Genomic DNA, 25,000 nt, shown 5'->3' with positions numbered 1-25,000 from the left:
CTTGTTTAACATAAAAGCCCAGCCTCCTACAGTAGCTTAAAGAAGATCATCTACTTGAGGTTTAAAACGGAGGCCGTCATCAAGCCAAATACTGATATAACAGGAGACTAACTCCTTACTTCTTTCCCTGAGCACTAATAATATCCTAAAGTGTTCTCAGGCTTCCCCCTAACATTTGAGAATGGCATTACCAGAGTTTTACCAGCATTTAAAATCAGCTTAGTTGGGAGCTCATTCTGAATCATAAAAAGGCACCATGCAATTTGGCATTAGCCTTTGTAATGGAGGCACCAACACCTCTGTAACATTTGCATAAAAATGAAAGGTTGGCATCGTCCACATTTTGACCTATAAACACAGAACCCTGCGGTACACCCTTACAAATGTTTAGCCAGGTAGAAGTGAGGCCATCAAACTGGACTGGAGAAGTTGTTCACAAACTATCCCGCTGCCTGCCCTCCTTGTATTCGTCGTCATAATGGTACCAGCTGTTGCTTTCAGAAGCCAGTCAGATTTTTTGATGGATTTTTTACTTACGTAAGAGCACTGTAAAATAAGTTTCACAGAGTTCACGTACTGTAAATGAGAGTAGTAGATACATTTGTACATTTCCTTTTTTGGGTGTACAACAGCCCAATACAATTTGTTCAGTGCTTTCTTTTTTTATAAGCTTCCCTTCCCCCTTATAACATCAATAGTAGAACAGTGTTAAAGGGATATTTCACTTTCAAAAAGACTTTTGGTAATTTTATCATCTAATCAGGCTTTTATGATCACCCTGAACAGATTTTAATTTGCTTGATTCAATATTTAGATATTTGATGTAAATGTTATCAGGAGGCTTGATCCAGGGCCTCTACACATACACACCCATTGTAACTTCAAACTCCATTTTAACCATTATAGATTCATTAAAAACACCCATTATATTTTCTGGTAACTCATACTACCCTCCTAATGCGTGAGCAGGCTGTGTTTTTTTGATAACTTTTTTTCATTTATTTGTAATAGTTCTTTGGAAAATTTTAAAATATTTAATACAAAAAGTAATTATTAAAAATAAATGAAAAAAGTTATTGAAAAAACATGGCCTGCCTAAAATGGAGTTTGAAGTTACAATGGGTGTGTATGTGGAGAGGAACTGGTCCTGGAGGGCCTGATAACATTTACATCAAATATCTACATATTGAATGAAGCAAATTAAAATCTGTTCAGGGTGTTCATAAAAGCCTGATTAGACAATAAAATGACCAAAAGTTTTTTTGAAAGTGGAATATCCCTTTAAGATTTCTGGACCAGCAGGTTTTTTAAGGATCTAACTTGACTAAGGTGTCATACTTACTGTCATAGAGAGAGAGAAGGGTTGATTTATAAAAACTTTCTCTGCATTATAAACTGTGGCATACATAATGCCACAGATGCCGAGTTGGAGACAGAATCAAACAGTGAGCCAAAGGACACAAAATGCTCATTAAAACAATTCAACATAGTAGATCTATTCTGTGGGAATCAAATCATTATATTTTCCACCGGCAGAAAAAGTTCTGATGGCTTTGATGGCTTTCCAGAATCTCCCAGGATTGTTTCACACACACACCCAGGATTGTTTCAGTTGCAGTTTCCACTGCAACTGAAAGACAACATTCAGATTTTGAGATGTTTCTTTTTCTAAAACGGAGGCAGTCTGCCTATAGACCTTTTTCCAGAGCTCTGCTGTGGAGCTGCGGTGTCGGTGCACAGCTGCACACACACATAGGTGCCGCTTGACACCAGAGTTATGGCTGCTGTTATAGATCTGATATTTTTGGAAAGTCGTGAAAATGTGTGCAAATCTTTGAATATATGTATTTTTTAACGGGGTCCGTGGCCAAATACATATAATTTTGGGGGTCCTTCACATGAAAAGGTTTGAACAGTACGAACATAGAAACATAGGTTTTTCAAAAAACCTTAGAAGGATTTGAAATATTCAAAGACTTGCACAGATTTTAACGATTTTTCAAAAATAGTAGATCTACAAGCTTGCAGCGCGGCACTCGGTGCCGCGCTGTGAGCTTGTATATCTGCTATTTTTCAATAGTTAAAGCACAAAATAATGTGTTCCCAGTCTAAATGGGTTAAACCCCCTCCCCCTATGAAGAACATTCATGGGCCCGCAGTGAATCCTTGTATCCAGGGCCCAGAATTTGGTGCGACACCCGTGGCTGCTGCTCTGGGAAATCGGTCTATAATAAACTGTTTTTCTAGCCTTTGCCCGGGCTTCATTTCACATGTGTAGGAGACTAGATAGTTCTATTGTAAAGCAGTACTAATTTAGTCTATACTTAGGCAGAGGTGCATGTCTGTAAACTCTGTAAAACTCAATCAACTAGTTTTATTTTTTCATCCCAGTCAAAGTAAAACAAATCTTACAACAATCCCTGTTCACTGTTTGACAAAGTGTCTCATTTTATTCTAGGCGGATGTTTTGTCGATCTGCTATTTTATGCAAAAGCTTTTCCCACAATATGGATGCTGGGGTTTAAAGGGATATTTCATTTAAAAAAAAACTTTTGGTCATTTTATCGTCTAATCAGGCTTTTATGAACACCCTGGACTGTTTTTAATTTGCTTGATTCAATATTTAGATATTTGATGTAAATGCTATCCGTCCTCCTCTTCCAGGAACCCATTGGAACTTCAAACTCAATTTTAACAGGATAGATTAATTAAAAACACCCATTATTTGTTCTAGTGACTCATGTTACCCTCCTAATACATGAGCAGGCTGTGTTTTTGAGCGGTGCTAACCGCTCCTATAGACCGCTTTTTTACCAAAACCATGATGTCACAAATGATGATGACATGAGTCCGTTAGACCAATGAAACACTTCGATTCTGTTGATCTGTCCATGATGTCATAGTCACATAGGCACCCGATTGGTTAACTCTGATTTAGAACGCGTTTAGGCCGCCTAAATACGTCATAAAAAATTATTGAGCGGTGCTAACCTTGAATTTCTCAATTGTATGAGTCATGTATTTTATCTATAATACATGAAGACAGAGCGCTTTAATCACAGGGCCCTGTCTAAAAGTGTGGTTTGTTTTCATGTATTATAGATAAATACATGACTCATACAATCAGCAATGTCAGTTCTCTGAGGTTTCATGAAACAAAATGTATAATAAAACACACTGATAACAGATTTCACAAAACCGAATGAATCTCATCTCAGTAATGTTCTGACGGAACGTGATGTGCTTCTGAAGACAGTGAATCACGTGATTTCCTACTGTACTTTTCCTGCCACAAGTTGTATTAACTTTTCTCCAAAAACAGACTGTATAGATTATAACTAAATAGTATAAACAATAAAGAGCCACCTGCATGACAGAATCAAGACAGGACACAACATGACAGAGATATGCCAGATATGATGAGTCTGTCTACAGGGATTGCTGGTACTCAACCTTGCCCACAATGTCAAGACCATGGTGCTTCATTGATGGAATTGCAGCGGAAAGGGTCAGCAAATACCATACTAGTTTCATTACCTGAAGGAGTTCGGAGCGAGCCCCCGCATCCTCAGGCTGTTCAACTCCATTGAAAGCACTCTGTCAGGCTGCTGTGTCACAGCCTGGTATGGCATCTGCACCATTAAAAAAAAAAGGAAAGGAAAAGCCTACTGTATGTTGTGGTGCGTTGGGCCAAGTACATAATGGCTGGTGGGCTCTCCTCACTCCATGAGCCGTACGATTGATTGTGTACGATGTAGTCAAAGCTCACTGAACAGGACAGTCACCACCCCAGTCACAACCTCTTCATCTCACTTCTACAGCCGTGGCTATGGAAGGAGGTCTAGTATCAAATGCAAGAGCACCAGCTTTCTGAACAGCTTCCTCCCGCTTCAGACTGTTGAACAAGGCCTGAACACCGCATGTCAACCGGCTGGCCTGCCACAATGGAACACTTTCTTTGACTGACTGTTTTTTCTATGTTGGATTGCCTACCTTCATGTGGATTCTTCCCCTATGAGACCTACTTTTCCTTTGAAAACTTGGAACTACAGTACCATGTGCCATGTGTGCCACTGTTATCTGTGAGGATTTTGAAATCACCTGACTCATTTTTATTTTTTTTAATATTATATACAAAAAAAGATTATGCTGTCACTAATGAGGGTAGAGTTAACTAGACCAAATGTTCCGCCCCAGGATAACGGATGATTCTTTGGTCAAAATAATCGTGGTATGAAATTCAAATACTTCGGCTTTGCCGAAATAATTAGTATAGGGTCATAAACAAAAATCTAGAGGCAAATAAGATCACTGGTTGCCTAACTGACGACCACCAGAGTCATCAGGCTCTGGTGGCAGAGCTGGTTCTGTCCAGAGATGGTTCCGTCCTCTGTATGGTGTAAAGGTCAGGACACACGAAAACCTTATATAGTCTGAGCAGACCTCTAGACTGACATCATACACAACACAAAGAATATTGCCATGCATGCCTATCAACACTGATTCGCGCAGGCGCCCTTACAGGAATTAGTTTGCACCGCTCACTTCGCACGGTGATGATGACACAAGTCCGTTAGACCAATGAAACACTTCGATTCTGTTGATCTGTCCATGATGTCATAGTCACATAGGCACCCGATTGGTTAACTCTGATTTAGAACGCGTTTAGGCCGTGTAAAATACGTCATAACACGTTTAGGCCGCCTAACCTTGAATTTCAAAATTGTATTAGATTAATATTCACTTATAAGCGATAACATAACCACACTTTTAGACAGAAAATTTGCACAGTTTGTGGCCTTTGATCGGTCCGAGAAATCTTACTCCCCTGCTCTCTCCCACCCTTCCTGTCTCTCTATACTGAATGACTATCAACATTCAAACATAATTGCCCCAAAATTATATATATTTCTTTATTTCTGAGCGGTGCTAAACGCTCCTACGTCTGGCTTTGCCTGTTTGTATGTAGGCTACGTATGTAGCCTACATATTAGTATTAACCAATTAAATTTCATCTGTTTCTTTTTTTTAAATCTTTTTCTTTTACCATTCTCCCTTTTTTCTTTTCCTTTTCAATCCTTCTTGAACTGTTCTCTACAAGATATCATATCCTTATGATACAATTCTAGAGTAAAAGATAAAGATATTATTTAATATCTTCAATTTAAAAGGGAAAAACATTTATGATTGCCAGACCCATGAAATGGGTAGGCCTACATAAGCAAATGTCGGTCTGTCCCTTTTCTATATAAAGGGTATATATGATGATGACATGATGATGACATGCCTACAAAAGGCATGATGTCATAAATGATGATGACAGACGGGGTCTGGCACAACCAGGTTGACCTGGTCTAGTTATTTAAAGAAAAGGCTTGAAAATCAAAGTCCACAGTATATCATACTCCCTAAATATTTTTGCACCGCTCACTTCGCACGGGTGCGATTTTTAATACCTTTTTGTCTCCACCAGCCGAAGGCTGAGGGAGAGTATGTTTTCCCCTCCGTCCGTCCGTCCGTCCGTCCGTCCGTGCGTGCGTCCGTGCGTGCGTCCGTCCGTCCGTCCGTTTGTCCGTTACCAGCTAATCTCCGGCGCCGTTGGCCCGGTCGCTGCCAAACTGTGCACACACACTCCCTCGACACCAATTCAGAACCTCTGCCCCAAATATTTCACATGGGCCTGTTCTAGCGCCACCAGGAGGCCGACTTTTGCAAAACTAACTTTTGCCAGTACTCCTACAGATTTTGTCCAAAAATCACGTAAATCAGTAGACAGTATCTCTACAGTCATGTGATCGACATGGATGTGTCAGATTTTCCATATTCCATCCTGATTGGCTAAAACTGGCTTTCAAAGTTTGCAGGATTGGTCAGTTTTGAATAAAATGCCTGAAATCCTGAACGCAGTGTGCGATTTTGGTGAAATTGTGCATGCACATTCCCAATAGGCAGAGGAATAAATGCCACTTAAGAAAAATCAAATCAGCCTCATGGTGGCGCTATAACAGGCCGATTCATGTTTTCACCTATAACTCCACCGATTAGTGTCAAACTTTGTATGCGCACTCCTTAGAGGCCAAGGTAAAACCTTTTCCCTGCATTTTTTACATCAGCCTTTTATAGCGCCATCAGGAGGCCGACTTATGTAAAACACATTACATGCCTGACCTGGTGGAGACCTGTGCTCGGAAGAGCACTGCTTCTAGTTTCATTTATTTTCATTTCATTTCATTTCATTTATTTAATTCTTTGGGGAAATAAAAAAAAATACAATAAAGAAATATTACAAATAAATAAAAAAAGCTATCGAAAAAACACAGCCTGCTCACATATTAGGGGGGTTGTATGAGTCACTAAAAAAAATAATGGGTGTTTAAAATGAATCTATCATGGTTACAATAGAGTTTGAAGTTACAATGGGTGTGTATGGGGAGGCGTCCTGCAGGAGGAGGGCCTGATAACATTTACATCAAATATCGAAATACTGAATCAATCAAATTTAAATCTGTTCAGGGTGTTCATAAAAGCCTGATTAGATGATAAAATGACCAATAGTTTTTTTGAAAGTGAAATATCCCTTTGTCTCTGATAAAACAATAACATCAGCATCAGTCAAATAATTAGCTCAGTCCAGAAGATATAAGTAGTCCTATAGAATCACAGTAGAAGTACAGAGGAAGATACCTGTTCCCTCTTCTGTAAAATGTTTAACTCAATGTCAGGCAAGTCTGGCAGCCTCCTTCATTCTCATCAGTGAATGTAGGCTATACTACATTTGGTAACAATTACTGTTATTTGATCATTTAGTTTAGTTTATTTTGGTACATTTTGTAGTAACATTTCATAGGTACCGGTTATACAAAAACAAATAACCACATTTCTGACTAAAAAGGTATACTGTAGGGTGTAGGTATCGCTTCCCCTTTTACAAAACAAAGAAAAAAAGAACCAACCAGAGAAAAAAAGCACAAGGACAAAACACTTTGTACATGTTTGCTGTATTGAATAATAATTATCCAGTACCATTATACTGTAGCTAACATTATAAAGTATAATTAGCTTGAAGTAAATCAAACTTTCATGGAATCACAATCTATTATGAACACCCTCGACAGACCATGTCTTTTTAATCAAAAGCAATTCCAAAACTATTACTTTAATCAGTTTGCATAGTTTATTGTATCTTGCCTCAGGAAAGCTGCACCTGAGAGAGAGAGAGAGAGAGAGAGAGAGAGAGAGAGAGAGAGAGAGAGAGAGAGAGAGAGAGAGAGAGAGAGGAAAAGGGCATTTTGAAATTCTCTGTGAACAGAATTAAGTAATGTCTGTGGGGGGAACTTGAACTTGGAGTGGGAGCACGACCAAACATTTCATAATTCGGAAATAGCCAGAAACAGATGTAATAGGAACTGAGTGGGGGCACAGTGGCACAGTCGGTAACGCTGTCGCCTCACAGCTAGAAAGTCCCTGGGTTCGATTCCTGCCGCGGATGCAGGGGGCGTTGGGGCCATGTTCTCTCCTCCACTTCCTCAGTGCCCATACCCTAGGTGGGGTTGGCGAAATTGCCTTTCTGTGTGGATTTGCATGTTCTCCCTGTGTCCCCTAGGCTTAGGGTTGGTACCCTCACAAAAAACATGCAGTAATCCTGGTCTCTATACAGCTTAGGCAATTGGCACTTTGTGAAAAATGTGTGTGTGTGTGTGTGTGTGTGTGTGTGTGTGTGTGTGTGTGTGTGTGTGTGTGTGTGTGTGCGTGTGCGTGTGCAGTGATGGGTGAATATAAACATTTTCATACATCAGTGCCTGCCTCCCCCAGTGGAGTTCACACCCACACAATGCTGTCTCTCTGACTTCTCTGTCTTCTTTGTTCTCTCTCCCTCTCTCTCTCCTATCATCTCTCTGCTTCTGTCTCTCTCTTTCTCTCTCTCTGTGTATCTCTCCTTCTCTCTGTCAGCATTTTTCGTTATTGTATTTCACTCTTTCTACACCACTCTCTCCCACCTTGACTTGACTTCAGCACATCTTCAACACCATAGGTCCCTCCAGGTTGTCTGTTAAACTGTCTAACATGGCACTGAACGCCTCGTGTGTGCCTGGATCCATGACTGACGTACGTCCATGTAGCTTGGTGTGCACAGTGCACACTGCAAACCAACTATTGAGGACTTGTCATAGACAATAAACACAAACACTGTGGCAAGGAAGGCTATAGACCAGTGTTTCTCAAATGGGTGTACAACTATTTAACCACTTGAACCGTCAATACTTAATAAACTTGACCTTTCACTCTGTAATTAGTCTGTTCTTTTTCCCCTCTACACCAAACCTCTTTGCCGAACATAGCCGATCTACAAGCTCACGCCACGCAACGCGAGACGTTGTGAGCTTGTAGATCTACTATTTTTGACTTAAGTTCTCCAAATATGGACACAAGGGTTCAAGCGGTTCATATAAAAACAAAGGAGAAAGAAAGTTTCTATCACACAACAATTTGGAGGACCCACTGTAGTAACTCTGAGGACCCCCTAGGGGTCCCGGACCCCCTGTTGAAGACCCCTGTCCTAAACCTTCCACTCGGCTACCACTCAGATTCACTGGTGTGGGAATCGCTCACGCAGCAGAATACGCCCTGCAGGGTGCTATGGGGACTTCCCTCCAGTCCAGTGGTTTTCAAACCCTTTTCACTCAGGGGCCCCCTGTAAATAACCTTTTCATTACACTGTTCATCTCAGGGACGTGCTGGCCATTGGGAAAAGCGGGACAACTCCCGAACGGCCGGTTCATTCCCGGCCGGTCCAGGCCGGCCATTAGGAAAAAAATAAAAATAGAATGTCGGCCTTCGTTCCATTTTGGGCGCTAGGCGGCCAACAAAGTAAATCGTCACTGTCGGGCAGAAACCTCGTATCTCCAAGTTTCAAATGTGTCATCATACAAGGCCGGCGCACAAAAGTAGTGAAAACAGCAGATCTACAAGCACACAACGCCTCGCACCGTTGTGTGCCGTAGATCGGCTGTTTTCACTAGTTTAATTAATTTTTTAAATGATAAATACAAAACAAACGGTTCTGGACATACAAGGTTTCCACCCGACAACGACTTGTCACGTCATGATCTCAAATGGCAAATCTTTGAGTAGAGAGATATCTCTCTCTATAGCGCGCAATGAGGGCCTCTACAACTCTTTTTCCCGGGCTGAATCTTACATCATAGTATGCAATGTAAATATGCACATCTTTCCACCTGAGATACGGTAGGCTGTGTCACAGACAAATATCCGTTTCCGTATCAGAGTTGACTGAAACTTTATACTTGACGTTTAATTACTTGAACCCCAGCATCCCTATTCTGGGGGGAAGGTTCACCAAAAATAGACGATCTACAAGCTCACAACGCATTGTAGATCTGCTATTTTTGGTGAAGAGAGTTGGCTGTAGATGGAAAAAGAACTCAAGTACAGTGCAAATCAGGTCTGTTTTACTAAGCATAGTGAAGTGATATTGATGTAGTGATATTGATGAATATTATTATCAAATTATTCAGCAGCGGCACCCACTTTGGGAAACCCTGCTCCAGTCGTCGCAAGTCTCATATGGTGTTTGAGCACAGCTGAAAGGATTTATCACAACAGCATCCTTAAAGGTTGTGAATGACATCATTGAATCACATAAAAAACCTGTGCTGCTCTTTTCATTGATCGTTCAAATGACTTTGTCTGAAGAGGCTCTTGGCTGGAAATTACCTCTCTAAAAGGACACAATCGTACCATAAATGTGCAAGATCTGTGTGACGTATCTCGAGAACTGTGCGACTGATCGAATTCAAACTCAGCATGCAAGTCACAAGGACCCATGAGTACAGTGCCCAGTTTTAAGTGGGTAATAGGCTGTTGTCCAGAACCACAGACCTGACCGATTGGCCCATAGGCAGATATGGAGATCCAGTTGCCCAGAACCAGCTGATGCGACAGATATGCTGATATGGGCCCGACTGACTTCAACCTATTGCAGGGGAAATGGCGATACGCCAAGAAAAAAAACTGGTTGAAGCTACATTTCTCCCTTTGCTGGAATATGAATCAGAATGAGCTCAGAATCAGCTTTATTGTCACATCACATGTTTACAGAAGTAAGAGGCGGGTGAAATTATCTTTCGTGCATCTTTCCCATTGTATCGTTATTCTATTGAAGAAAGAAAGGGAAGAAGGGGCTAGAGAAAAAAAAACACATGGGATTAGGTGCAAAATGTCAGTGCATAATCCAAATAAAGATGACTGATACTAATCTACAAGTAGACCCATGAAGAAGAGAAGAAATAAACATGGTGATCTGTTGCATATGCCTCTGAGGTTTGTCACAGGCTGCAAATCTGTCACTTACCATTGCACCAAATATGGGCTTTGCAGAGACTCACTCATTGGCACTCATACTGCTTCCCTCTTACAATTTTTAGTAATAGTTTCTCATCCCATGGGGTGACATGGAGCCCTGTTCCCCTCTCTGGGAAAAAACCTTAATCAAAACAGAGGGACTTACAGGTCAGCAGACGTATGGGAAAATGAAGAACTCCCCTGGATTGGCCTTACTGGCCAAGAGTTCTCTCTCTCTCTCTCTCTCTCTCTCTCTCTCTCTCTCTCTCTCTCTCTCTCTCTCTCTCTCTCTCTCTCTCTCTCTCTCAGGGCTGTTTTAAAGGAAGCCAGTGAACTAAATTTTTTTAGGTATGGGGTCATGGCATTCCACACTTGGATGGCAGTGCTGTAGAATGAGAATTTACCCATGTTTGTTTTATTGTTGGGTGTTACCAGATCGTTGTTTACGCTTCCTCTAGTATTGTGGCTGTGGGTGTTGCTAACTTTTGAGAGCAGATTGACTATTTCGAAAGCCAATCCCATTGCACCCTGTCACGGGGCAGCCCGTGCCCTATAGACTAAGACAATGCACACATACACACACAACTAACTACTTCTAATTCATTATCGCTGGCCAGCTTGGAAGTGACTGTTGGGAGTGTTGTGGGTTTCATATACTGTATTTGAATGAATTCCTGAATGTAGGCATTGCAATGCTTTTAAACATGATCTGTTGATTGAATCATTGGGTGGTTAATTATGGGGGTGGTCACCTCACCTGTTCCTCTCTTCAGTGCTGGTGCTCCTCTTGATAGAGTGGGGGAAGTTACCAAGTACTGTAGAGGAGAGGGGTGTTTCTCTATGTTTAAGAGCTCTTACTTTGTCTAATGTTATGTTCTTTTCTTGATATGACGCCTAAAAGGCATATTGTATTTGGGATGGGTTTAGTAAAACCTGGTAATTGTGTAATCCAACTCATGGGCCGTTGTTAGCCGTAGTTTGAGTTAAGGGGTTTGCAATTAAGAACTGTTCTCTTGGTATGGTCTTGCCTAGTATAAAAGGGAGGCTGGGGAGGCAGTTATTCAGTTAGTTGGACTTGGAGCATTGACTGGAAAGCGTCTAGGGGAGAGCTGCCAGGGCCCATGTGGGTGTTGCCTGTTTAAAGTAGTTTCTTAAGTTCCTAGTTAGTTTTTCTTCAGTTTCTTTTGCTGTCAAGTATTTTCATTTTCCTTATTTTTGTAAAGTCGTCTTTCGTTATTTAAAGGCCTACACTATTCGTATTGCACTGAACCTGTTGGTGGAGGACATTTGGGTAAAATAAAAACCCTAAACTTTGAATCTCTGGACTTGTCAACTTTTTGGAGCCTTGGCCCTCGCCTAACCTTTACACGTGGTGTCAGAAGAAACAAGAAAAGGACAGTCCAGAATGCCTCCAAAGCAACATCACCAGCAGAAGCAAGCTGCACGCTCAGAGAAGGAGGGTGCCACAGGGGGAGCTGTCAAGGACAGTTTCCAGCCCATGGTGGACACAGCCACTTTCCAAGAGGCGGCGAGTTGCAACAGTGCCAGGTGGTTTGAGGCCTTCAGGTGGTTCAAGAGGAGTCAGGAGAGGCTCAAACGAAAGCTCTACGTGTTCAATCCTCAGCTCAACATGTTCGTCAATCTACACATCACCCAGCCCCAGCAGACATTGAGGCAACCAGGGCCCAGCCAAGGGCAACAGCTGGGGAAGCAGAACCTGTCTGTGTCAGCGACGGGTCGGCGGCGGCAGCAGAAGCGGCTGCGGAGCTGGTGCCAGGGGGTGAGCCAAATCGGGTGTGGCGTGGAAAGACATGTTCACCAACTCCAGAGTCGCCAGGTGGTTCCTGGTAGGGTGGCCTGTCAACTTCTTAGTCCAGGAAACGGTCAGAAGGGGACAGAAGACTTCTTTCCAGGACGCCACAGGGGGCGTCATCAGAAGGGGGGGGAAATGTCACGGGGCAGCCCGTGCCCTATAGACTAAGACAATGCACACATACACACACAACTAACTACTTCTAATTCATTATCGCTGGCCAGCTTGGAAGTGACTGTTGGGAGTGTTGTGGGTTTCATATACTGTATTTGAATGAATTCCTGAATGTAGGCATTGCAATGCTTTTAAACATGATCTGTTGATTGAATCATTGGGTGGTTAATTATGGGGGTGGTCACCTCACCTGTTCCTCTCTTCAGTGCTGGTGCTCCTCTTGATAGAGTGGGGGAAGTTACCAAGTACTGTAGAGGAGAGGGGTGTTTCTCTATGTTTAAGAGCTCTTACTTTGTCTAATGTTATGTTCTTTTCTTGATATGACGCCTAAAAGGCATATTGTATTTGGGATGGGTTTAGTAAAACCTGGTAATTGTGTAATCCAACTCATGGGCCGTTGTTAGCTGTAGTTTGAGTTAAGGGGTTTGCAATTAAGAACTGTTCTCTTGGTATGGTCTTGCCTAGTATAAAAGGGAGGCTGGGGAGGCAGTTATTCAGTTAGTTGGACTTGGAGCATTGACTGGAAAGCGTCTAGGGGAGAGCTGCCAGGGCCCATGTGGGTGTTGCCTGTTTAAAGTAGTTTCTTAAGTTCCTAGTTAGTTTTTCTTCAGTTTCTTTTGCTGTCAAGTATTTTCATTTTCCTTATTTTTGTAAAGTCGTCTTTCGTTATTTAAAGGCCTACACTATTCGTATTGCACTGAACCTGTTGGTGGAGGACATTTGGGTAAAATAAAAACCCTAAACTTTGAATCTCTGGACTTGTCAACTTTTTGGAGCCTTGGCCCTCGCCTAACCTTTACACACCCAATATGCCAGAATTGGTTGGTCTTCATGAGCTTTGCACAGACTCACTCATTGCTCATTGGCACTCATTGCTCCCCTCTTACAATTACTAGTAATTATAGTTTCTCATCCTATGGGGTCATGGAGCCCAGGAGGTCCTCTTCATTTTCCTCTCCTTTCCTATTTCGCCCCCTCTCGTCCCAAGGCAGCTGCCACTTTGAAAACATAAGATAAGCTTCTTGACAGACAGGGTTATTGAGCATTTGCATCCAATGCTGATATGATTCTGCCTCACAGGAAGATGTATCTTATGTACTTGATCCATTATTCATAGTTGATTAATCATTGAAGGTTTAGCTGTCTGACGGACAACTTTATGATGCTGTATAGCCGGCTGCTACAGTACATGTACCGTATGTCTTTAATAGCCTGTCACATTCAACAATCTGATTGGCTATCACCCAGGACGATTCGGTCCTCATTAGCATACAATTGACGCTCTCCTCGCCTGCTCCACTCATGCCGTCAGTCCCACAGTGCTCTGCTTGAGATTGCCACCTGCTTCCATAGACAATGAATTGGAAGGTGGAAGCATATAAATCGCCTTACCCCACCAAAATTGTATCTGCACTGTAACTCTACTCTACAAAGCCACAGAGGAGTTTTACAGCTGGGGAAAAAATGAAAACCAAGAGAAATTCTGAATGCGTTCCTGCCACTGCAACTACAAGCAATACATTACCTTTAATGTCATCCTATCATTCCATGTGTACTGAGTGACTATAACATGTAATGAAATACCTGCAGACTGTTGTCATGAATTTCAAACAGCAGTTATCAAAAGCCACATTCTCCCTGACCTCTACTGACAGAGGCTGTGTCTTTCTTCCACTCATAGGGAACATTAGCAGGAACTGCACAGCAAACGGATGGACCGATGTGTTCCCCAACATAACCAGCGTGTGTTGGTCTGAACCCTTTCAGGAGAAGGTGAGTAACAGAACACTGGATGTACACAATCAAGGTAAATTGAATGATTAGGCTATGTTATCAGGGTTGTTAGGGTTACTTTTAAAAAGGAATCCCCTACAGTTACAAGTTACTTGCAAAGAAAATGTAGTCAGTAACGTAATCTGATTATCACAATTTAAAAAGTAACTACTAGTTACTTTCAGTTACTTTTGGATTACTTTTTAGCAAAACTCTCTTTAATTAAATAAAACAAGTTTTACCATTGATAACTAGACAAGAATATTGAGCCTATGAAATTAGGAAAAGGACAACAGAATTTTACTTAAACAAAGTGGCAGTACTTTACGCTGATTCGACTTGAATATGTTATTGTTTGGTGTTAACTTATTTGTAAAATTGATGAGGGCAAGGGGAGAATGTAATCCAGCATGTAACCCCCATTATTCAGATCCGTTACTGTAATCCAGATTACACATTTTAAAATGTAACCTATGACTTTACAAGTTACCTGTTTTATGTAATCTGATTACGTAATCCCGTTACATGTAATCCGTTACTTAACAACCCTGTATGTTATGTTATTGGAAACACCTGTACACTGTACACAACTAAATGAAAGGCAGCAAAAGCATAATGTATGCTTGTGTGATGTGTGCGTGCGTGCATGCGCGTTCCTAAATGTGCCCATGCGGGGTATGCCTGTAGCTCAGCAAATTAGTGCAAGTGAACAGCCCACTTGCTCCTTGGGAGCTGCAAGGACCCCAGTTTGAATTCAACTCACGTCTTGTCTCGCACGTCTCTCCACTTTCTGCCCTTGGTCTCTCTCTTCACCAGGAACCAAACTAACACCAAATTTATCAAGAATCCACACAAATGAGGTAGAAATACAATAGAACAAAAAAATCATAATTGAAAATCAAATATTTCATAATAATAATATTAACTCCCTAGTCAAATAACAAAACAAAGAAAAACGTGTTTTTCGAAGAAAGTTCCAAATAGCAGAACATCTAGTAATGGGAAATGGGCGTGGTATAATGAGGTCCATTTGAAAAATATGACTATCTTGGCGTAGCGTGCAGAATAAATGTGGTGCCAAATGTCTAGTAGTTTACAAGATTTGCTCTTGGCGCACGCACACGCACACACTCACGCGCGCACGCACACACGCACACTCAAACAGTGAAGATATAAGCCCTGGCTTTCGGCCTGGCAGAGATAAAACAATGTAGAACTTGGATCTACACCAAATCTCTTTGCCAAAAATAGCAGTTAATGTAGAAGAAGACATGATGTCACACACATTGTTTTCTGGCCTCTTGTTTTAGAGGTGTAAACCATTGAGGCATAACAGCAGCACAGAGTAAGTTTCTGCCATCGCTGTCAGGTGTTGACAGCCGTGTTTTTGCTCAAATAACCCTCACATGAGATTAGAAGACTAGAACATGTGATCGACCTTATCAGGGATAATTGCCTCTCCTCCATTCTCATGAGTTTCATTCACATTGAGCGAGTGCTGACCTCAGCTTCAGCCTCCCATTGTGTTTCTCAACTCACTTCTGCCGCCCTGATTTCCTCCCACTCCTCATTATTTCTCTCTCTTCTCTATCTCTGTCTTATTCTTATCCTTATTGTCTCCACCAGCCGAAGGCTGAGGGAGAGTATGTTTTCCCCTCCGTCCGTCCGTCCGTCCGTGCGTCCGTCCGTCCGTCCGTGCGTCCGTCCGTCCGTCCGTCCGTTTGTCCGTTACCAGCTAATCTCCGGCGCCGTTGGCCCGGTCGCTGCCAAACTGTGCACACACACTCCCTCGACACCAATTCAGAACCTCTGCCCCAAATATTTCACATGGGCCTGTTCTAGCGCCACCAGGAGGCCGACTTTTGCAAAACTAACTTTTGCCAGTACTCCTACAGATTTTGTCCAAAAATCACGTAAATCAGTAGACAGTATCTCTACAGTCATGTGATCGACATGGATGTGTCAGATTTTCCATATTCCATCCTGATTGGCTAAAACTGGCTTTCAAAGTTTGCAGGATTGGTCAGTTTTGAATAAAATGCCTGAAATCCTGAACGCAGTGTGCGATTTTGGTGAAATTGTGCATGCACATTCCCAATAGGCAGAGGAATATATGCCACTTAAGAAAAATCAAATCAGCCTCATGGTGGCGCTATAACAGGCCGATTCATGTTTTCACCTATAACTCCACCGATTAGTGTCAAACTTTGTATGCGCACTCCTTAGAGGCCAAGGTAAAACCTTTTCCCTGCATTTTTTACATCAGCCTTTTATAGCGCCATCAGGAGGCCGACTTATGTAAAACACATTACATGCCTGACCTGGTGGAGACCTGTGCTCGGAAGAGCACTGCTTCTAGTTCATCCCTGTATCAAGTTCAAGTTTTAGTAGAAACATCATAGCATAACAGTATGAATTTTGATGTTTCTTACAATTCAGTTCAATGGGTTAGGGTTAAGACAAGAGGAACGCTCTATTAAAAAATAAAAACAAATAGTTTTTAAAATGATAATAACAAAAAAAGGAAGGATTTGGACATATAAGGTTTCCACCCGACAAAAACAGTATGTTATGGTACTCCACTGGGTACACTTACTCTGAGAACAAGTCCAAGAAAGCACGCAGCACTCCCAACTTGTGAGTGTGAGAGTGTGCATGTGCAGTGGTGTAAAGTATCTAAGTATATTTACTTAAGTACTGTACTTAAAGGACAACTTCGTTTTTTTTCAAGGGTTCATATTTTAGGTAGTCATTAGACTAAGAAAAGATGAGTGTTAAAATGTTTTTATTTACTTCTTTCTATCGTTTTTAACAATTTTGATTTGCATGCATGCCCCCATTCCCAAGATGCACCGCAATCTTTCTTGGGCATCTTTCTTGACTTATGGGGGCTGGTGTAAATAGAAACAAAGAAATTGCCAGCTTATTGTGTCTAAAATTACATATTTAACCACTTGTACGCATGCCCCCACCCACTGAAATCAAAATACTAAAATCGCTAAAACGATAGAAAGCAGTAAATGAAAACATTTTAACACTCATATTTTCTTTTCTCAAATTACAGTCTAAAATATGAACCCTTGTTGTAAAAAAAACAAAGTTGTACTTTAAGTACCATTTTGAGGTATTTGTACTTTACTTGAGTATTTCCAATTTTCAGTACTTTTACTTCTACTAGAATATTGTACATTTAATCCACTACAATTATATGTAAACTTTAGTCGCTAGTTACTTTGTAACTTTGTATTACAAAACCACTTCAGCCCTATACTCGTACTACATTTTGGCCATTTGAAAATAGCCGATCTACAAGCTCACAATGCGTCGCACCGCTTGTAGATCTGCTATTTTCAAAAGATGTATTTAAATTTGAAAAGTTGAAATGGGACATTCTGCATAATGACTACTTTTACTTTGATAGCTATACTTTTGTTGGCTACTTTTATTCAAGTACATTTTGAATTCTGGACTTTTGCTTGTAAGGGTGCCCTCAGACCAAAATACCTATGAGAGTGGAATCCACGTTCTGCCAATGCATTTCAATGAGAGTGGAGCGTTTTTTGCAGAAATCCTCTACTGGCATGAAACAGCTCCATTCTCATTGAAAAGCATTGGCAGAACGCGGATTCCACTCTCATAGGTATTTTGGTGTGAGGGCACCCTTACAGAGTATTTCCATATTGCAGTATTTGAGTACTTTTTCCACCATTGACCGACACAAGCGAACGTGCATGCTCAACCTTTGCCAGAATCATTCTCACTTCAATCAATAAACCATCACATCTGTTTCCAGGAAGTTGGTGTTACTCCAGGGAAGCACAGGGCACATCGACATGCCGTTTGCTGTCAGGCAAGCTGCAAGAGAATCTATAGCGATTATACTGACTTTCACAGTCTGTACCAACTTTGGGTCTTTGTTATTGGCCAGTACAGTCAATTAGACCAGTGGTCCACAACCTTTTCAGGCAGCGACCCCCAAAATATTTGAACTGGGGACCCCCCACCCTGACGAGCACTATAAAGGGGAACACACACTGAACGCGGACGGCTGCGCAGCGTCACGTCGCGGTATCGACGCACGTGAAGTGCCGCGCGATAACCCCAACTGGATGCGGCGCGCTGCCACACAGCACATCCATTTCCCCCGGTGGGGAGAAGCATGGGAGAACATGTTCAACGCGCGGCAACACTGGAAAAATAGAACAGCTGCGTATCGGCGCGGCAGGCGAGGCGGCAGACCTGCGTCTGATGCCACCGGTGTGCATTAGTTCATTGAAAATAATAGGGCCGTATGTTTTGACGCGCCCCTTCCACGCCGCTTCCGCGTCCGGTGTGTGTTCCCCTTAAGAGTTACACAGGGTGGCGCTTTTAAATAGGGCTTGCTATGGCTTTTGCTTGTCTGGTATCTGAAGCCTCAGATCTGCTGCTGCTTAGCTGCATCCTCCTGCATCCTCCAACCCCAGCCTCCACCTTTTGATGAGTCTGGCATAGGCTCAAATACTTGTGATTTTATGTCTGCTAATTGAAGCTAATATGTCAATGTATTGCTATTGTACTACTATTGTATTCCTATGGGAGGTTTTGCTTAAGGTTCCCTGATTTTGCATAGCAAGCATGCATGTATAAAATTCAGGAAACATATTTGGTAAAATCTACTTTGACGTGAGTGTTCCTGACTAAATTATTATTATTGGGCCCTACTCCTTGTGGGGGTATTATTTGTCACTTTATATTTGCACATACGTGGAATTCAGCCACTCAGCTATGACCGCTACCATAGCTGAGTGGTTAGTGAGTGGGTGACAACAACCATACGTAATGTCAAGCACGTAGCAATGTGAGCTGATCAATCTGCTTTTGAGGGTTAGATATATTCAATGTACAGACTATATGCATTCATACAGTACATGTATTGTACATAAATGACCTACATACATACCGACAAACACTGTTCTAGACGTCATGGAATTCTGTCACACACACAACAGTAGCAATAAAACAATTCACTATCCAGGCCTTTTTTTTAATTTCATTCCAATTGTAGATGATGGGCTTTCATAACAATATAACAAATCTATATCTATGAGTAGCAAGGCCATACACAAGAGACAAGAGAATGCTGCAACTGCTCATGATGTGCTTTTATAACAATATAACAAATCTATATCTGTGAGTAGCCAGGCCATACACAAGAGACAAGAGAACGCTGCAACTGTTCTTACAATTCAATATATTTTTCCCACCTATACATACTCATTCAAATCTTTTTTGTATTATTAGAAGATTGACTGATGATTATACCAGTAAGACGCCTAAGGGCGAAAAGCAACCTCACCCTAAAAGCCGACGTCACGCAGTGTGGTTGCCCTAACAGGGCATCATCTGGGAATCAGATGTAGAGGTCAGCTCCATATATGGAGATTTAGGTGATGATCCAGTCGTCTCCATCAGTAGAGGACAGGGATCTCCATATATGGGCATAAAATGGACAAGGACGTAATTCATTTGCAAGTGTGACTCGTGTTGACACAATATGTCCATATATAGGCATTCCCAGATATGGGCTTAATATTGATGGCATAAAAGGGATCATAATTATTGTATCGGCATTCCCAGATATGAGCTTGATGGGCATAAGAGGGATTCTATTAATGTGGTTGCCCTAACAGGGCATCATCTGGGAATCAGATATAGAGGTCAAGTCCATATACAGTATGGAGATCTAGGTGATGATCCAGTCGTTTCCATGTATGGATCTCCAGGGTTTGCTTTTTGAATAGGTGATGTCATAACAATGTGATGTCACAATGTCAATGTGATGTTACAACATTGTGCTGTCACAACAGCTATAGACTATAGACATTGACTATAGGCATTCACTCACTCACTCAGACAGACATACAGACAAGATGTGACGGTTTTCATAGTTAATAACATAATAACATGGATTACACATCTGTCTGGTGCAGCATGGACCACCTGATTTTCACATAGAATAACTTAAAATACAAATGGGAAATACAAAACATGTACAGTATAACAATCATGGTGGCAGTGATGTGAACACACTGACCGGCACTGTGACTTTCCTTTCAATTGGTTCTGTTCAAGTAGCATGGTATGGCTTTTTCAGCCAGCAAGTGGTCAGTGCTTTGAACACTTTAACCTCTCGACACTGTGGATAATTCTGTTTTGATGGCCTCACTGCAGAGACGTATAACGACCTCTGGATGCCGTTTTTCCTTTTGTTCTGCGAAATAAAGCAGCACATGGTTCCCAAACCCTTTAGCTAAAGAGAAATCAGGAGTTTGCCCGGGACCCAAACCATAGTGAAAATAGCAGATCTACAAGCTCTGAAATGTAGGGAATTTCTGTGATTATTATTATTATTATTTTTTTTAACTTAGTTGTTTTTATTTTCAGTTTGTTTCATGTATTAAACATGTATTAAACATGACAATGTCCACATTATTACATTCTCTTTCCTTTCTTTTTTTTCATACATGTCCTTTTGTTTCATGTATTAAACATGACAATGTCCACATCATTATATTCTCTTATTTGTTTTTTATTCATGAAATTATTTTTGAAAAATGGTTGAATTTGTTTTCAAGTGAATAGAAAGGGAAATGTCCACACACGATATAATGCTTTTATTTCATTATTTCTCAACCAAACAACAATGTTTCGCCCAGCAGGGCTTTTTCAAGTACTTGAAAAAGCCCTGAAAAGGCCCTGCTGGGCGAAACGTTGTTGTTAATTGCCGTGAAGGCACTGGGGCGGCAGTGGCTCAGGGGTAGAGTGGACCAGTAGAGTGGCCAGATGGAGAACCGCAAGGCTCCCCGTTGGATCCCTGGCTCCCCCAGAGTTAGTGTTGAAGTGTCCTTGAGCAAGACTCTGAACTCCTAATTGCTCCTGATGTGCTGGTTGGTGCCTTGCATGGTTTCCTCCACCATCAGTGTATGAATGTGTGTGTGAATGGTGTCTTGGAAGTAGTGCTTAGCTACTGTCCGGTGACTGTAGAGTTTTGAACTCTACTGGGTCACTGATGCCAGCAAGCGTCTCAAACTTGGTTGTTGTTGGCAAACTTTTTAAATAAATAAAAGTTATTTTTGATATCATCTTTCACTGGTATATTTTACACAACAAACATTTTGTGAAAGTATCTGTCCCAACACTCATACCAAGGCACCGGAAATGTATTTGTATATTATAAAAGAATACCTTTTGACTGAAGTACTGGGGTTGAGTACCGTGTCCTCCATTGTCCTACGTTGTTTGCTTATAGTCTCATAATTCCCTGCTAATATAGTCATGTAAATGTGTGTGTCATCTGCATGATTATGAAAGGCATAAGCATACTGTACGTCCTAAACTGACTTTTATGGTTTAATGTATGCTGATGCCGATGCGATGTGAGAGTGCGGTCTAAGCAACACCGACTCGGGATTACTGAATCGCTGCCCTCCACACTCTCCTATCTAGCATCAGGGTCTTGAGCTCTACTGTGTTGTTAGCAAGCTGTTGTGCCGCTGTGCATCTATGTAGTAGGTGGTGTGCTTCTTGCCTTTCCTGGCTTTGCCCTTGGTTGGCTGACTTAGCTCCCTATAGTGTCAATGTGCTTGCCACTAGTTCCTGCTGCCTGACGCAGTGCCCTGCCAGCATCATCCTTCTCTCTGTGACTTTGTCTGTGACCTGTGGTAGGTCCCCGTAGACAGAGGACCACATTTCCGATGTGATCCGTCGGTGTGACATTTGTAGCATTCTTGTGTAGTCTCCATCCAGGGCCCTTTCCTGTTGTGCTGTGAGGGTCCATGTCTCTCAGCTCCATACAGTACCCACACATGCATGTACTGACTCCACTGTATCTACAAACAGCTGCCTCTTAAAGAGGTGGTGCCATAGTTTTGTACTTTTTCTGTTTTTCATGTGTCTAGGAGGTTGAATGTACTTCTTTAGACCCCCTGGTGTGTTTTTTATTAGAAATGATGTATTCTCTTGGTATTTGTTTGTTTTCTCTTGGAGGCTGCCACCTTGTGGTCAAAAGTGTCAGTTAAAAAACACAGATACTAAGTATGTCACAGTATCAACTCCTCCCCTAATTACCATTCACCCAACACTGTGGGGTGTGGCTAACTTCAGCTGGGTCACCACCAACCATGCATACTTAATGAACTGGGGGTGTGGCCACATAAAAACCCAATTTTAACTCTTTCTGTATACTTTTTTGGAAAAAATCTTCCTCCTAGTATAATCATAATACCTGATAATCATGTTTTAGAGGGGGGAAAAATCATGGCACCACCTATTTAAGGTCTTCCCCCATGTCTGATTTCCACACTCTCCTCATCTCAAGCGATGCCTTCCAGCCAAGTGCCCTCCAGACCTTCAGGTCCTGTTCCGTTGAAGCAGTCCCGAGATATTTGAAGCCCTCGACTGCTTCGAACACCGTCCCGTCTGCAGTGGCAATGGTTTTGTACTCTGTGTTACCGTAACTATCAATACTTTTGTTTCCTTGGTATTGAGCTGGAGGCCAATCTTCCTGCACTCATACTGCATTTCTACTGACAATAGTAGTTCCCTTCCTTTCTTTGCTGTATCCGAGACTAGGGCAATGTCATATGTGTATAAAGCAGGGGCACAGTGTGAATCTAAATTGTGTGGTATAAAGAAATCCGAAATTGTTATTTTGCCAATGGGAATTTTATTTGTCAAGGTTGGTGAATTGTAGTGAAGAGCAACACATATTAACTCGAAGGAATATAGAGGCTATTGAAGGGCATAAATATGAAAATGAAAATGAAAAGAGAACTGGAAGTTATTCAACCAACTTTCGCACAACAGTAAATTAAACAATGACATTGACGTTTGCTGTGTTGTTGTTGAAAGGTTCTCATTCCATGCAGAAATAGCCTCTCAAGTCTGACCGACCGTCACGCTGTGATCAGCCACTGCATCCTAATTTACCTCATCTTCATTGTCCTTGAAGTGTGGTCAAAATCCAATCCAATTTATTTGTATAGCACGTTTTACAAACACAGGGGTGTAGTCCGTAATGGTAAACATTTTGATAAAAGTAAAATAATAAGATAAAACACATAGAATAATAAAATTAAAAAACACATAAAAATCCATAAAAAGCAGCAGTAAAAAACAGCTGTCAGCAAGGAGATAAAATAATGCAAGATAAAATAAAGTAAGATAATAACAATTATATTAAAACCCATTGTAACTGCCCCTTAAGTGCTCTTCTGGTACAGAATGGACTACGGCTCAACTGATGATGTTCACAAGGAGTCTTTTATTTTCCCGATGAAAATTCACCGTGAGAAACTGCAATAAATGACAAACATATCTTTTAGCACAGTGAAACATACAACTAAACAATGGAATGATTATACAACAATAAAAGACAAATGCAAGATGTACAAACAAAACAACTTTACAAAACAATGACAACCAAAACAATAAAAGGTGACATACCGTGTGCGCCTTCTGTACCAATATTTAGGAGTAGTTAAGGTTCTCTTCTTTCTTATCTTGTAGAGACCAACCTTTTGGCTCTGTCTTATATTTTGTATTGGAGAACACTCAGAGAGCTCCTCTCTGTAGCACCCAGTGTGCTCTGTTCTCATCAGTCTTCTACCTAAGCCTCAGCAGGTGGCCTCCCTCTTATATGGTAATTGCTAATTATCATGTGACCTCTAGGCCTACCTGTGCCATACAAAGGACAGTAGCCTACCTGAACCCCAGATGGCACTAGATCACACCATAAACCTACACAATGTCACCCAAAGAAAAATACATTCAGCAGTTGCAAAATTCCATCCAAACCAACAATAAAATAATATTTACCTAGCCCCCCCATTGCTGGGACAGCTACACTGCCCCCAAAATTACAAAGATTTACATACTGCTACAAGGACTATTTGGGCTGTATAAATCTGTAATTTTCTAATTGAAATAACCAAAGTGTCACATTATTTAACCCTTTAACCAACCAACATTGATACATATTTTTTAAGGTTTCCTTTGCTTTTAGAGACCTTAGTGAGACCAATTTCATTTGTTTAGGACCCATTCTCAAATAGCTCAAGCTTTGAATTGGAGGTTGTTTGTCAAACCTTTCCGACTTAAGTTCCACTGCCCCCATGGACCTTCATCTTGACTTTTCTCCTTCCATTTCTTCCTTTTCTCTTCCTGATCCGGCGCCGTGATTTTAGTCTTTTTCCGCTTGTGTCTTTTCTTGGGTTTTCCACCAGCCATCTCAGCTTCTGTCTGCCCAGTCTCACCCACTCTCTTGTCTTTTCTTTGGGGTTTAGAATGATTTGAGGACCTCTTGGGCCTCCCCCTCTCCGCAGTGCTACCGCTGGTTGTTGGCTTTGCTCGTCGCCGTCCACTGGGCAAGGTTCCCTCTTTGGGCATTCAGCACTGGGACCCGAGTTGGTGGCCCCGTCTGTGCCCAGCACGGGAAAGGGAACTGGATTGGTGGCTGCGGCCCCCCCAGTTGAGACAGCCGTCTCTGCTTTCTTCTCTGTGCCTTCTTCACAGGATTTAGTATGCAGTACATCTTGCTCTACTTCTATGGCCACATGATCAGGGGGTTCTGAGGAGGTGCTCTCCACTGCACAGAGAGAACACTCTGCTTCCATAGAAGTTGGTGCTGGCTCCAGGAAATGTTTGGAGGTGTCCATGTCCACCTCCTTGACTTCCAAGTCTCTTTGTGGCACCATCATTTCCAACTTCTCCTTTTGGGTGCCGTCCGAGTCAAACGCCATCGTCTCAGACTCAGCTGAGGACCTTCTCAGTAGAGCAACTACTTCACTTGTCACTAAGACACAGCTTGACATTTTCCTCCTCAAATCCTGACATGGAGTG

The 25,000-nt window shown here is 41.8% G+C and overlaps 1 protein-coding gene across 1 annotated transcript in view; it reads left to right on the top strand.

Moving 5' to 3' along the window:
- The window catches only part of LOC308284737 (vasoactive intestinal polypeptide receptor 2-like), a gene marked incomplete at both ends in the record, with an annotated part of 92,628 nt that overhangs the window by 48,076 nt on the left and 19,552 nt on the right, over nt 1-25,000 (top strand). Inside the window, one exon of the mRNA XM_080725464.1 lies at nt 14,031-14,122. Within this exon, the coding sequence (XP_080581590.1) occupies nt 14,031-14,122 (92 nt within the window). The remainder of the gene's footprint in view (nt 1-14,030; nt 14,123-25,000) is intronic.

Source organism: Nannobrachium achirus (assembly GCF_963921795.1).
Source record: "Nannobrachium achirus genome assembly, chromosome: 5".
In the NCBI taxonomy this organism is placed as follows: domain Eukaryota; kingdom Metazoa; phylum Chordata; class Actinopteri; order Myctophiformes; family Myctophidae; genus Nannobrachium; species Nannobrachium achirus.
Note: the sequence above shows the minus strand (reverse complement) of the source record. Positions and strands in the feature narration are given on the sequence as shown.